This window comes from Gadus chalcogrammus, chromosome 2 (assembly GCF_026213295.1).
Source record: "Gadus chalcogrammus isolate NIFS_2021 chromosome 2, NIFS_Gcha_1.0, whole genome shotgun sequence".
NCBI lineage: Eukaryota > Metazoa > Chordata > Actinopteri > Gadiformes > Gadidae > Gadus > Gadus chalcogrammus.
Window position 1 is genome coordinate 11,247,952 of NC_079413.1, and position 14,514 is coordinate 11,262,465.

The 14,514-nt window shown below is 40.3% G+C and overlaps 3 protein-coding genes across 9 annotated transcripts in view; all 3 read right to left on the minus strand.

Moving 5' to 3' along the window:
• LOC130373965 (transportin-2-like) overlaps positions 1-2,180 on the minus strand; it is a 28,063-nt gene extending 25,883 nt beyond the window's left edge. The window contains exons 1-2 of one of the 2 annotated variants that reach the window (XM_056580586.1): positions 2,048-2,180; positions 579-678 (exon numbers count right to left, since the gene is read on the minus strand). In XM_056580586.1, coding sequence (XP_056436561.1) covers positions 579-677 — 99 coding nt within the window. In that variant the 5' untranslated portion in view covers position 678; positions 2,048-2,180. The remainder of the gene's footprint in view (positions 1-578; positions 679-2,047) is intronic. The other variant, XM_056580585.1, reaches the window with a different exon arrangement.
• Positions 2,181-2,280: 100 nt separating this feature from the next.
• On the minus strand, positions 2,281-11,334 carry il12rb2l (interleukin 12 receptor, beta 2a, like). Of its 6 annotated transcripts, XM_056580602.1 has the most exons (16): positions 11,233-11,250; positions 10,655-10,702; positions 10,296-10,396; positions 9,715-9,871; positions 9,180-9,328; positions 8,738-8,880; positions 7,605-7,746; positions 5,898-5,974; positions 5,509-5,743; positions 4,958-5,158; positions 4,641-4,745; positions 4,420-4,554; positions 4,001-4,153; positions 3,642-3,714; positions 3,443-3,521; positions 2,281-3,123 (listed from the first exon to the last, which is right to left on the minus strand). In XM_056580602.1, exons 3-16 carry the CDS (start codon positions 10,375-10,377, stop codon positions 2,848-2,850), a joined length of 2,007 nt encoding a protein of 668 aa, XP_056436577.1. In that variant the 5' UTR covers positions 10,378-10,396; positions 10,655-10,702; positions 11,233-11,250; the 3' UTR covers positions 2,281-2,847. The 6 variants fall into 6 exon arrangements, with proteins under 6 accessions (XP_056436577.1, XP_056436563.1, XP_056436568.1 ...); XM_056580588.1 differs by lacking the exon at positions 10,655-10,702 and having other exon boundaries at positions 11,233-11,334; XM_056580593.1 differs by lacking the exon at positions 10,655-10,702 and having other exon boundaries at positions 11,068-11,332.
• Positions 11,335-12,039: 705 nt separating this feature from the next.
• rln3a (relaxin 3a) lies at positions 12,040-13,024 on the minus strand. The gene is made up of 2 exons (XM_056578653.1): positions 12,798-13,024; positions 12,040-12,284 (listed from the first exon to the last, which is right to left on the minus strand). The coding sequence occupies exons 1-2, from the start codon at positions 12,955-12,957 to the stop codon at positions 12,040-12,042; spliced, it is 405 nt and encodes a 134-aa protein (XP_056434628.1). The 5' UTR covers positions 12,958-13,024.
• Positions 13,025-14,514: the final 1,490 nt, after the last annotated feature.

Genomic DNA, 14,514 nt, shown 5'->3' on the forward strand with positions numbered 1-14,514 from the left:
CGAAAAATCAAATATATTAATAGTGATTTACAATTACCGTATCCGAGTCAGGGTTTGGCTCCCCGGACAACTACACCGCTACAGGGTGTGGCGCATTTCACATGCAACTTCACTCATTATAATGCTCATACAAAGTTTTCGTAGGTCGTAACCATGGGGATTACGACTCCCCCACCCCCTTTCCTTAAACACATTTTTTTTATTTGTTAGAATTCCAGCTAAAACAGTAGATTCCATGGCTCTTTAAATTGACCAACTAACCTTATCCCCCGCATAATTACTAAATAACAAGTTGCTTACAGTGATTTTGTTCTCCACACTACCCGTAGGAGATGCTAGTAGTTTTTGTGATCAAATGAGCGGCACGAGACGGTCCTTCAGCATCTACCGAGGTTAGCAGACAGAAGGCGAAGTCATGACCCGCTCTACTCTGCCTCTCATTGGCAAATACTTGTTGATAAATTAGATGAGACGTAGACAATTATATAATACACAGTCCAAATTTCAGCCAGTATATGTTTTGCAGGTTTTGATCAGAGAGCCTGTGGTAGGAATTAAAGGCCACTGAGGAAGGATACTTGTTGGACAGCTCTCTGTGTGGCTGTGTTTGGCGACTGGGAGTCCTTAAGAAGCTGTAGGACCTGCTGCAGTCCCTGCTCATCTGGCTGCCACTCCATCCTAGAACCCAAACACGCATTACTCAACTTTTAAATTCCTCCCTTGAAAATAATGAGTAATAAGCAGAATTCAGCCTACAACTTCAATTGCTGGATCAGGCCTTACGAATGCAAACACCATCACTGGTTTGTCAGATGCAATTGTATACACCATCCCCAGATTGAGAATCAAACATCAATATACTCAAGACCTTAGAAAGACTATTGTTTCTCACAGGGCATATGTGGAAATACTCAAAGATTTGCCTGTATACATGACAATAATAGCATGCAAGTAGGGTTTGGGTTAGTAAGGTATGTATTCTGCTGAAGGTATTTATCAATCACCGAACAACCGGCTTGAAGAAGAAGTTGAGCAACTCTGCAATCAGCTACTAGATAACGACGTGTGTCGTGCACATGGTGCTGGGGTCGTGGTTGAGTAGGAGACAGGCCTTCACTCAACCTACGCCGGCTGAATCCTTTTGAGATAGATTAACAGGAAAAACAGCCCGTCTCAAAATAGAAACGCCTGCCAATTTAGGTTTAGTTTCTATATGTGGTGGCGCACGGAAAAAACCTATGACATTTTGGACCGCAAGACCAACACAATCGGTGACTAGACATAATCGTTTAATACTCCACAGCCAATTCGAAAAAAAAGTCAAAAAAACTAGGTTATTTTGGAATAGGCAGGAATTAAATCGAACCCGTGACTCGAATAGACCACTGCAAACGTGCAGCGAGGCTTGGTTTTCAATTAATCACGTTTGGTCCAAAGGGTTTAAGAGTTGGAGGGAACGGGAAAGTATTGTGCGTTTCCTGTATTGCCGCCCATGCCGGGGAACAACTGGCCATGTGCCGATTACACGTTTACAGACTAGACAAATGCTTACTGATTGATATAGGATATATTAATTGGACCCTTTCGAATCACAACCATCCTTGCAACGAGGACGAATAATTGAATGTGGAATCAAACACAACGTGTCCTTGCCGGGCCTGTTGGGCAGGCTGGTCACGAGCTCAGGTGCTAGAACGTGTTCTCTCTATACAGTTGCATACAAAAAAAGAAGCGACAAAATACTTTAATAACGAACTATCATCGACGAATGTGTAATAATGCAACGGTTAACAATACAAATATTACCGCTGGCGCTAAAGAGAAACGAACTTGCAACAACACGTTTTCATAGCAGCTAAGCTATCAAGCTAACAGCGGCTTAAAACTATGCTAGGGCTAGGTAGCAACTATAGGCTAATTTAGTCAAGAAAAACTCCCATCAAACCCTCCAGTTAGGCATTCTCAAATAGACATCCCCAACTTACATCAATCTACGACTTCATAGTGGTACATTTAGTTTAGGAGAAGGGACAAATACTTTACGTACAATATCAGCTTTTCAGTTGCTCGTTAACCACGGGGCCGCTGCTCTGGCTCGTGCTGCTGCTGCCCGGATCCTAGCAATTGCTTGAAAAAACGCACAGGAGGAAATGATTCTTGCTCGGCTTCCGTTTAGAGACAGTGTTTGGATTGTAGATAGGTGTATTAAATATATACATATGAACAATAAATCTGAACTAAAACTCATAGTCAACTTAGATTACCATTGCCCATAATATCTGTTCCCTTTTACCTACATAGTCACGGGTTATAGGTCTAATATTCGCATAGATTAGCCTACTGTAATGTGCATTATTATTAACATCATTCATATTTTTTTGCATCCCTATTGTTAAGAGCACCATTATCGAGTGAGGAACTAAGTAGATATAAATACACTTGTTGTACCGTCTTTGGTTTAGCACTATTACTCCATTGCTTCATCACGTTACAATGTAGGCTATAGCATGTAGGCCTACACTGTTTTTTTTATACACCACTTTTAATTTATTTCAAAATTAATACTGTTGCATTTGGCCAGGCTGAAACTTCTATCAACAAGGCCTACTTAAATACCATTGATGCACGTTTAACACACTACCGTTTTCTAAAGTGCATTTTGGCAACATATTTGGATACATTTTTAAGAGCTTGTTTGTCAAGGGAGAAATGTATTGTTGGCTACGCTTTAGACATTCACACACGTGGAAAAATAAAACAATTTAATCCAGAAATATTTAACAGTGAGTAAAAAGTCAGAAAAAAAAATTGTGCCGTTATTGACAACACCAAACCATCGCATTACCATCAAAGACACATAATTTCAATAGCAGTTGGAAGGAAGTGCTTCTCATAATCCGAAGGCCTATCGTCTCTGTCCTCGTCCGAGTCTGTCATTTTGCTGTAGCAGTCCTCTCTAGAAGCAGTGTTCCCTTCGCCTGCCAATTCCCCCCGGTCCATCAGACCCCCAATGGCCCCCTGTGATCCTCGGTGTCCAATCTTTCCTCCGGCCAACTTGTATTTAATGATCTCCAGGTGCGACAGCACAGGGTCAGGCTCCTCCACAGGGATGCAAAAGTTGATCTACGAAATAAAGTTGAATTCTGTTGACGGACCATTCATCATCACACTATTGTTAAGTGCAGCACATAAGATTGCTATAATCGTAGCCCTGGATTAGATCCCCCCTACTTTCAGACATTCTAACTGCTATTTGCCATCTGATATCAATGAGTCACTTTAAGTAAAATCATCTCCTGAATCATTTAACAATAAAACGGCAATTGCATGAGCAATTATAGTGATAAACAATCCAAATCCCTGTAATTATATTGGCTGCAAAGAAGGCTGAAAGACATTTTATCCAAAAAAAAAAAGTCTTTCCAAAAAGTGGGTAACTCACCTGGTTGTTCATCTTTTGAAAAACATGGCTATTGCTTGGGTCAGGCACTTTCTTAAAACCAATGCATTCCTTAATTACCCTAAACAGAGACATGTATATAAATATGGGTGGGTAATATAACACACAATCCTCACTAATTTAAACAAATATTATACAAAACCGTATAATTTCTGATCATTGACAAGGATAAGTGCCTCACCAGGAATATTTCCTTATCAAGAGGAAAGGTATGAATGTAAAAAATATAACCAGGAAAAACAGAAGGTTGAAATCTGTGCGGGGAATGAAACAAATGATGAAACAAATAAAGAATACATTAGATATGACCCGATTGTACATTCAGATTGATAAATGATATTTTTTGTAAACCAAGATGAATCCCTTAGTTAAGGCCAAAAAACTGAACATACAGTAACTAGAAAAGTATTATTTTATTTTTTTTAAAGCAAGGGCATAATGCATCAAAACACACATTGTCAGAAAAATGTTTTAGGCACCACTTTTTAACTTGTAATAACTTTATCGTCTGTCAAGACGTGTCAGTAACCGGTACCGTACCAAAGCCCTCTGTTTTGAATGTTGCTGTGGACTTTGGTCCTGGCCCAGCCTCAGTGATGGCCCTGATCCAAACCTCATAGTTTTGGCTAGGGTTGAGGTAATCCAACCAAAAGCTCCCGTCTTTATCACCTTGATGCTCACTCAAATTATGCACTGAGAGGGGGAGGGAGAGAGAGAGGGAGAGAGAAAATCACTTTAATCAAGCAGCCAACGTAGAATAACTGCTATCCTATGTATTCTGCGTTCCGATTTCTTATCTCTCTCATCAATTCGGTCTGTGGATTACTATGGCGGGAAATTCTTCATGCATTGCAATAGCCAATCATTTTGTTGATATGATTTATTATTATTATTGTAATATAATTTAGTGATGACTGCAGTAATGTAATAACACAGCAGAGTTGAAAAAAATGTTGTACCTCTTTGGCTGTCCAATCCTATTTGATAGCATACAATCACCCCTCTTCTCTGAGGAAGGAGAATTGGCTTCCAAATCACCTTCACACTGTTGGCCTTGACTTTAACCACTTCAAAGGAGGGCACTTTGGGAGGGACTGAGAATAGATGAGGAGGTGGTGAGGTTCTTTAGTGCTTAAAAGGGGTAAATTAAAACATTAGAAAGTACTACATGAATTCTTACTTCCTTGATGAACATATCCAACTGCAGATGAAATGTGATCACTGGCTCCGTAGGGAGATACCAAGAACAATGCCACTTGGTAGGCGGTGTAATTCTCAAACTGGCCTGTAGATGGAGACAGACGCAAAGCGGGAAGGTCACACGATTTCAAATCTAATATAAATATAAAGTTCACCTAAGATTACTAAATATAACCAAATTCAAGTATTAACTGTTCTGTCCCTTGGTGAACTAGCTGGAGTAACATGGATTCTGTCTGGGATTTTCCTTAACTCAAAATAAAAAACGAAAATAAAAAACTAAAAGGTTATGCAGACCTGTCAGGGTGGCATTAATCTGGGTCCTGTCCAGTCTGATCCAATCGAAGCCTTTGGCAGGAGTTTTCAGGAGTCCAGCCTGCTTATACTGCACCACATATTTCGATTGGTTGTTTATGAATCCAGTAGGGGGATTCCAAGACACTAAAAGTCTTTCGGCGCTCATACTTAGCTGAAGAGCTTCCCCTCTGTTATATTGTGCTTGAGAAAGAGTGCAAAAGTGAATGTCAATCAATGTCAAAGTTATTATTATTATTATTTTTAAATTAATTCAATTAGTTGTTTGCATTGTTTTCAAAGGACAGACATGCCAGTGTTATTAACTTAGATTAAAAAATGACTAATTTAGACTACACAAGTATATGTATAGGGCTGCTGGTAATACAGATATTATAATACACTAGATTCAACTAACATCCAAAAAACACATATTCAGCTTGAAATCAGTGGCAATGACCATATGATTAAATTGTGACCAATAGTGTGTCTGTACAGGTCTATCAGAATCACAATGTACCCAGCAGTCGTTTATGTTGATGAAAACGTGTTACCTGTCAGAGGTATACGAAGACAAGCAGGTGTTGTGGCCCCATATGCAGTGTAGGCTGATACATTCACAGCTGTCACATCTTTGGCCATAAGGTGGCACAGCTTCTTGTCACAGGTCAACTGGTCGCTTGCCTTGTCAACCGTGGATGCGTTCACCAGGGTAACCATGCCGTTCAAACGAGACAACGTTACCACATAACCGAGGATTTCACTTCCAGCATTCCACCCTGGAGGCGTCTGTGTGAGGAAAGTAAATTACTATAAGGTAAGTCTGAAGGATAGTTTGCGCTTGCAGAGCTCGAACAATTCTGAGGTCAGCCACAGGCGACAAATATATCGGGGTTTAACCCCTGCCCGAGGCAGATGTTTTAGGTGAAACTGGTTTGCATACCTTCCACATGAGCGCGCACTCAGCGCTTTGAGGTGATAATTGGCAATCACTCCATACGTCCAGCATACCAACAGGAGCTGGAACAAAAACACATGAGTACAGAACGAGAGGGATACAAGTGAGAACACAATCCAAACCAAACCATTATTTGTAGTAAAATCATGTAAAGGAAGACTGAAGGATTCTTTCCACCTGGATTTTCTGATCATTTTAGATTTAAGGGACTATATGGACAACATATTTTAACCGTCAATGTATATCCTATAAAAAGGTGTGGGTTTTCACCATTGACATGCTCAAAGAGCTATGAGTTGTTGCAGGAAGAGAACAGTGGACATTTGGACTACAGAATGCTTGTTAATTACAATATTGGGGTGAAGGAGTAATGCCAATAGAGAAATTACCTGCAGCAACAACGAGATTTCAAAGGAAGACTATACTAGAGCGAGACTTGGATGAACAAAATAACAACGGACAGGTATCAAGGGAATGGTATAGAAACATATTTCATTACTCTGTAGGGATCCTTTTCATAATGTTTGATTATAATCTGAGCATTGGCAGAATTTAGCACTTTTAGAGGATGTACACCGAGAGTTGTTAGTAGTTGCAAACATATCAAGGGTCATTCTAGATTGATTGTAGCATACACTACCCCCTGATGTGGTTTTGACAATGGTTGCCTTAACTGACCTCGCCAGGGGTCCATTTTCAACTCGTCTAGGGGCAATAAATAACTTTACATGCAAGAATTAGGCGTGACCTCAAATAAGACTTTGCATAGTCTAACATGATTTATCAGGCCAGACCCACTGTCGAATGATAATCGAAAAATTTATCATATTATTTATGCTGCTCAATGTGGTTTAAATGCTTTCAGGGTTTCCTACAACTGTCTGTAGGCCATGTGCAGCGCCTCTGCTTAATGACCAATCGCCCCTACAAACCAATTGACATCGGCAACGTATGCATCCATTCATGTCAGGATCTTCATTTTTCAGAAAATAAAAGGCTACTATTGGACTAATATACAAAAATATTAGCTTACATAATACACCATTAATAATATAATTAATTAGTTCATTAATATAAAACATCATACAACAAGCTGCATTGATAAAGAAAACAGCAGAAATATTTGACTGATTGCAAATTTAATACACATGTTAATGTACGTTCATGCTGCACCACTCCATTAAGCAGGAGATTGAATATGAACTAGCGAGTACTGACGCAGGAAATCATTTCCTCCAGCATGAGACTGTTGGCATTTGCCTCTTTTTGCATCAGCTTTAATGGTTTCTAAATGAAGTAGTCAATCCCCCACCCCAACGAAAAAACATTTTATGACTTATAGGCTGCTACTTCTACTTCTGCCAAGCAATGAGGTGGTATAACTCATTTAGCACCCCCATCCTTCCAACGAAGTGTCCCACTGTTACACACACACAATTAACGATTAGACTTTTAAAGACGACTTCACTAAATGTCTTTCTAGCAAAGATTCAATTAATTTTTTCATGACTACAAACATAAAAAATAAAATTGTTCATACATTTAGTTCCAACGTTTTCATGAAATATAAATAGGTCACTGTCTAGTCAATGATTTTCTAACTTGCTGAAAATTTGAAAAACATGCTGAGACTTATTACCAACTAAAAGTACAAGATCAAGAGTGACTTTGCAAAGTATGTTGTAGACTGACCTGCTCCTGGGCTCTCCACCTTATACACTTTGCTCCAGTCACTCAGTGAGCTCCCAAGACACGAACAGCGTACTTGGAACTCATACCATGAATATGGAAGGACATTTTCTAAGCAGTAGACGACCTGGAATCCCTCCTCTACCTGAATAACAATGAGAAATATGTACCTTAAGTGATCTAATGATCTCTAGTCAAAAAGCGTGGTTAAAGAGCAGGGCAGATTAGGAAACGGTTTGTAACGGCTAATTACACTATAACCTGCTGGTTAAATAGGGGCCCTTTAAAAAGGGCATTGCAGAGTCGTTTTTGTATTCACTCTGTTTATTTGGAAGGAATAGTACTTATTTCGTCATAGTCTTGCCAACCCCGCAAAAAGGCCTCAAAAGTGGTTATCACTTCAACGTGCAAATTCTTTCCAGAATAACATGGTCTGTACAGTCAGACTCGAGAGGAAGCGAAACTACTAGACTGTTGAAAGACGAGAGAGAGAGCGAAAGCACGTGCAGGAGAGCTAAATCACAATGTACATTACATTAAATGAACTAAAACAAAGCTAATTACAATAATACTAAAGGAAAAGACCTCTGCTTTAAATGTCTACCCAAGGTAACCAAATGATCCAGTAAAAAATACCAATAAAGTTTTGACATTCGATGAACTTTGCAGAAGAAGAGTGTTAGGAATACAAACATAACATAGAAGCATTCAGGAAGCTCTTTTACAGCAGGAAGTAAGAGAGAATATATATGCATATATATATATATATATATATATATATATATATATATATATATTGGTTCTCACAGAAACCGGGCTTGCAACAATTATTGTAAGCTACACCAGTTGATTGTAGGGGTCACTTTGATTAAAAGCCTGTGCTAAATGAAAAAAAGAGTGTTAAACCAGAAGGCTATAATGCATTAATTGAAGCCTATCTGAATAAAAAAAGCAGTGGATGAAAACCTCTACTGAAAGACTAAAAGTTTTTTCTTTCAACAGCCTGTTGTTGTACTTAATATAAATTAAGCATGAAAAAAACAATAAATAAGATATCTCTATCCACTTATCAAGGGTTAGGGTGAGGTAGGGTTAGATACAAACAGCACTATGGCTGCATTACAAGTCCCACTGACCTCTGCCCAGCTTACACCTGGGAACACTCGGTGGCGGACCTTGCATTCGCCCTCAGACAGACCCTGCTTTGAACACTTTGACTCCCAGTATATCTCCAGAGGCGCCAGGGTGTGCTGAGTGATGTTGGGGGTAGCTGATTTCACTGCAAACATAGCCACACAAAAAAAAGACACACACACAAACACTTAAAAACTTGATTGGAATTATAAATGACTGTGAACACCGCCTAACAGCACAAAATGAGAAGACCACAAAATAAACATCCTGTAAGACAGAGCACACAAGTTGCTGTTGCGCAAAATATATATTTAAAATAAGACAAACAGCCACGTGTGTATAGGGTTAGTCATTAAAGTCACTCAATTCAAATGTGTCATGAAATATTCACAGAAAGGACATTTCAGACCCAGCTGCACTCAGTGAGACCGAGGAATTACTCACTGATCTTGGCTGTGTTGAAGGTGGACCTTGGAGAGGAGGCAGAACCGTGCTGGTTCTTGGCCTCAACCCACACAGTCAGCTCACTGTGGCTGGACCACAGCGTCGGTGGAATACACGCATTTGTACTATTCCCATTGAACTTTTGCACACTGTTACACAGAGGAGAGGATAGGAAAGGAGAGTAGAAGAAAAAAGGAGGAAAGGAGAGGAGTACAGAAGTGAAAAGGGGATGATGAAAGGAGAGTGGAGGGGAGAGGAGAGGATAGACAAGGGAGAGGAAAAATGAAAAGGAGGTGATGAGAGTAGAGGATGGGGGAAGAGAACAAAGAGGAGAGCAGGGAGAGGAGAGGAGACGATTAAAGAAGAGAGGAGAGGACAATGAAGAGGATAAGAGATAGAAGAGGAAGCGAAGAGAGGCGGCCAGAATGAAAACGTCAACAACTCAGTACTCCATCACACTTCAATAGCAGTAACAACATCATGATCATTATAATGGACTTGCTTTGAGCTTTGTTGTTCAGCAAGGATGCCATACCTGTTGTCAGCAGACTCCAAGTGTAAGGTGTAGATGGAGGGGGTCTTGGAGGGAGGCCCTGGGTCCCATACGCACTGGATGGGTGACCGCACCATCACGCCGCTATCCTCCTCATAGGGAATACAGCACTCGAGACGAGTTGGGGGAGGCGGACCCCCTGGTCATTAACACAAGAACGTTGGGAGGAGGGAACCAAAAGATCATTCCCATGTCCATGAATCAACTTTCTCAATATTGTATCGCTGTGGGCTACAATGGATGTTTATTTAAAAAAACGTATGACATACAAATGTATGCTGTTCAAGTTTGCATTTCCTGTATTATACTGCTATATTGAGGTCATAAGACTCATCTAGTAATACATGTAATTTCTTGCTCGTAAGGACTCATAAGACTCATTCCTCATCCATCGTAACTGATCACTTGTGCATGCAAACAGTTCAGGTAAACTTAACTTAACTTTGTGTACCTGCGTCCATTTCACAATACTTTTTTTTTTTTAAAAAGTCTTTAAGGTATCCATAAATAAAGTAGGTCAGCTAATGAGTAGCAAGAGGAGGAAGACTTCCAAATAGTTTTACCTTGCTGGGCTAGATAGCCCTTCGTGTTTGGCACGATGACCAAAAAGATGGAGAGAAGCCATCCGTTGTCAAGTCTGGCCATGGACACAAGGTCTTGTGTACTATATTCACACACACCACACACACACACACACACACACACACACACACACACACACACACACACACACACACACACACACACACACACACACACACACACACACACACACACACACACACACACACACGTATTAGTTTTAGACCTAGTAGTAATATTATTATTTTCTCAAAGCATAGTCGGTAAGCGGTAACAGGGGGACGGATGCTGAATAAATAACCAACAAAAGTTATCAAAACTATGAAGATAATTCCTTTACCGCAAAATCCAGAGAAGATGTTGCCACGATTTACTCCCGCGAAAATGTCTGAAGGTGCGAAAGATGTTTTAAGTAGATATGGTACCGCCCCAAAGGCGCAGGGAAATTGATTGTATTATCGAAATTCGCCTTCCCGGCGTTCTAACTGTAATAGCGTCACGTAAACCGCACGAATTTACCCCAGGATGGTATTCATTTGTACAGAAAACAAAGAATGAAATTTCATAGGCTTTATCAACTCGCCAAAAACAGCGAATCCATCGAAAGATCAAAGAAAACTTACTATTACCAAAATGCACTTTTGAGTCCGCCCTGCCAGGAAATTCCCGTGACACATTTCCTCGCAAGCAACCGATTACATGCCGGCAATTCATCAAAGTTGGCCAACGTACGAATACAATATCGTTACTTACACTAGAGACACAGAAACTTTTTCCATGAGGAAACTCCAGACAGGTGACACGGGGAGAACCCCTGAACAGATTTGAATCTGCTCTCACATTTATATATTCATATTTTACTTCCGCCTTCCTTCTTGAAAACGTATTGATTACCACTAACACAGCACGTGTACTTACTTTTTTTTACTCAGTGTAGATATTTACAGCAGTGGTCATGAGGACCTCAGACATATGACTTGGGGGCGGGGGACGGGGGGTTATATATACGCATGCTGCCATCGAGATGTTTACACACATCCCTATATATAGGCACAGGGGAAGGACGAGAAAGGGGGCGGGGCGAAAGTGAGTGAGAGAGAGAGAGAGAGAGAGAGAGAGAGAGAGAGAGAGAGAGAGAGAGAGAGAGAGAGAGAGAGAGAGAGAGAGAGAGAGAGAGAGAGAGAGAGAGAGAGAGAGAGAGAGAGAGAGAGAGAGAGAGAGAGAGAGAGAGAGAGAGAGAGAGAGAGAGAGAGAGAGAGAGAGAGAGAGAGAGAGAGAGAGAGAGAGAGAGAGAGAGAGAGAGAGAGAGAGAGAGAGAACCAGGGAAACATTCAGCAAAAAAGTTGTATTTGTCTGATTGGAAAAATAGCACACATTCATCAGAATGGGTTATTTCATTTAATATAAATAAACTTCAACACAGACCAGATCCTAACAACAACTAATTGGTCATTTGTTTCAACTTCAGACATAGAACGAGTAACTAAATACCAATTAAAAAATACAAGACATGTGGCCAATATAGGAAATTATTAAACAAAGTGTGTGCGTGCGTGTGTGTGTGTGTGTGTGTGTGTGTGTGTGTGTGTGTGTGTGTGTGTGTGTGTGTGTGTGTGTGTGTGTGTGTGTGTGTGTGTGTGTGTGTGTGTGTGTGTGTGTGTGTGTGTGCACGAGCGTATCTCAATTCTATCCGTTTTTGTTCCTCCCAGGTTGTATGGTGTTCCATCAGCAGAGAGAGCTGATTTCGCTCTTGCTGCAGCCCCACTTGCAGCAGGCGTTGGACAGCCCCACCACCACACCGCGGCCTTTGCGGTCGTCCCTGCGCAGGGCCTGCAGGATTTCCTCTGAGATGACGGACCGGACCGTCCGCTTGAACCCACTTTCTCCAATTTCTTCAAGCTGGAGGCTGCTGTCTACACCGCTGGGCTGGTCAGATATCGGTTCGTCCTGGGAGCCCCACGCATCTACTTCTGGGGGGGGGGGGGGGAAAGCAGAAATAAAAGGTCTGATTATCGGTCTGATTGTCTACAGTATAGATAAATAAATATACATACATGATATTATTATGTATTTACATGATACAAAATATGATAAATGATATTAGTAGACGATAAATGGCTTTGAAAAAGAGGTGTTCAGATTGCTTCCCTTTCATTTCGTTTTTGATCAAATGTATTTTCTCCAAACTACAAAATAACTAAGACCACTAATGATTTATAATTTTGTGTATAACAAGGACAATTCCTTGGACACATTGACTAATGCCTTTAGAAGAATAGATAATACCATAAATACAAAAAAACATGTAATGCAAACATAAATAAATGTCACATATGTAAAACATGGAAATAAATGGCCCATCAGGCACTAAACAATACAACATAACAAGGGTACAACAATTTTTGTATTCTCCAAATGTAACGAACATGAGAAATAAATAGACCGGAGTGTCCACAGTGATACAACAAAGCAGTAAGGCTCACCTTTGCTACCCAGGGATCGCTTCCAGCGGGAACCCCCACAGGTGAATATGACTGCTCGGATGAACTCCCGCCCGCAGAGCTTCACGCCGTATGACGGTCCCTCCATGCCATGGATCCCCGCCACCAGCAGACACACCACCAACACTACGGCTTTCCACATACTGACCCTCTCGCACACAGTCACACCCACACCCACAGCAAGCCAACAGCTAGTGCAAGTTCAATTGTCAAAAGGAGATAACTGAATTTCAATCAACACTTTATCCTCTGTATCTATCTCTGTCTATTTATTTATTTTTATTCTGAGAAAAAACACTTGACTCGCTCTGTGTGGTTTGGTTGGGCAGTGACTTTTCAGGGTGACCCTGGCCTCGTTTATAAAGGGGGTTTCACAGCACATGATGACGAAGAGGGCCCGACTACGCATGCAGACGCTTGTCTGAGGGACTAAGAGATTGGGGCGAGAGATAGAGTGAGAGACCTTTAGGAAAACAAAAGCAGGAATAATTAAGAAATACTGTGGATGTACGAACCTCTGGGATTTGACAGAATTTCAGAACAGAATTGTGAGAACAATGTTTACACAAACTTCAAATATGAAACCTTCCGCACGTGTATGTAAATACTGTCCACAGTATTATCATAAAACATTTAAATAAATACTCATTTTGCAGTGAATATTATCTGTACGTGACATTGTCATATTAATCCTCAATGGAAAACCGCACGAAAAGTAGGATTTGCTTTAATATTGTTCCATACATTTACAGTTTGATCAGTTTATCAGTTTGATTATAGTACAACTGGCTTCCTTAACAATATAGTTCATCATCACACAGTTCCCTGCAAGGCCAACTGTAAATGAGCCTTCCAGATCTCTTGAAACACATATTTCAGGAATTCATGATTCTGCTGACAAAATATTAAATTGCTGTTATGGCCATACAATATAATTATTAACAGCAATAAACTTTATTTACCAAGCAGCCATCTTGGCTCTTAATCCTTACTTGGTGGTGGAATTTTTCAGCATTCAACTCCATTGCCCAGCTACTGTTTATAAACGATGTCCAGGTGATAGAGGCCAATTGCTCATACCTTTATACAGTAATATCCCTGAGTCTGTTCTGACCTCCTTCCCATCATATCTACCTATATGTAGACCTATTCATTTCATTGCCACTCTGCAAACAAACTCACTCTCTTGGGTTTGGACTATAGGGTAAAGGATCGGAACTGGGCCTGTGGCATTTCCAAAGTCAGATAACATAGAAGTCATAGTCAGACAGAAGCTACGGTATTATCTGGATCATGGAGGTCAAAGACCCCTCGTTTTGGTAATTACAATGGGGATAATGAATTTGTAATTATTCTGTTCATAGGAAGAAAACAACATGACATTTCCGGAGGTTGCTTGCTGGCCTAACATATGAACACATAATATGATACGTTATAAATAAATAATTAAGGCGTACACAGCAAAAGGACCATATTGTTTTTGTAAATGGGTTGCAAAATGTTGCATCAGCTATGGTGTTGATGGACCATTTCTGTATGAGAAACAGGTTATCTAGAATTTTTTAATACAAGTGCTTCAAAACTACTTTACGAAAAATATTGAAAAATAATAAAATAAGCTGATAAAATCCAACAAGATAAATTCCTTTGTTTGAATAAATATAGAATTGTATAATACATGGTTTGATGAAAGCTTTTC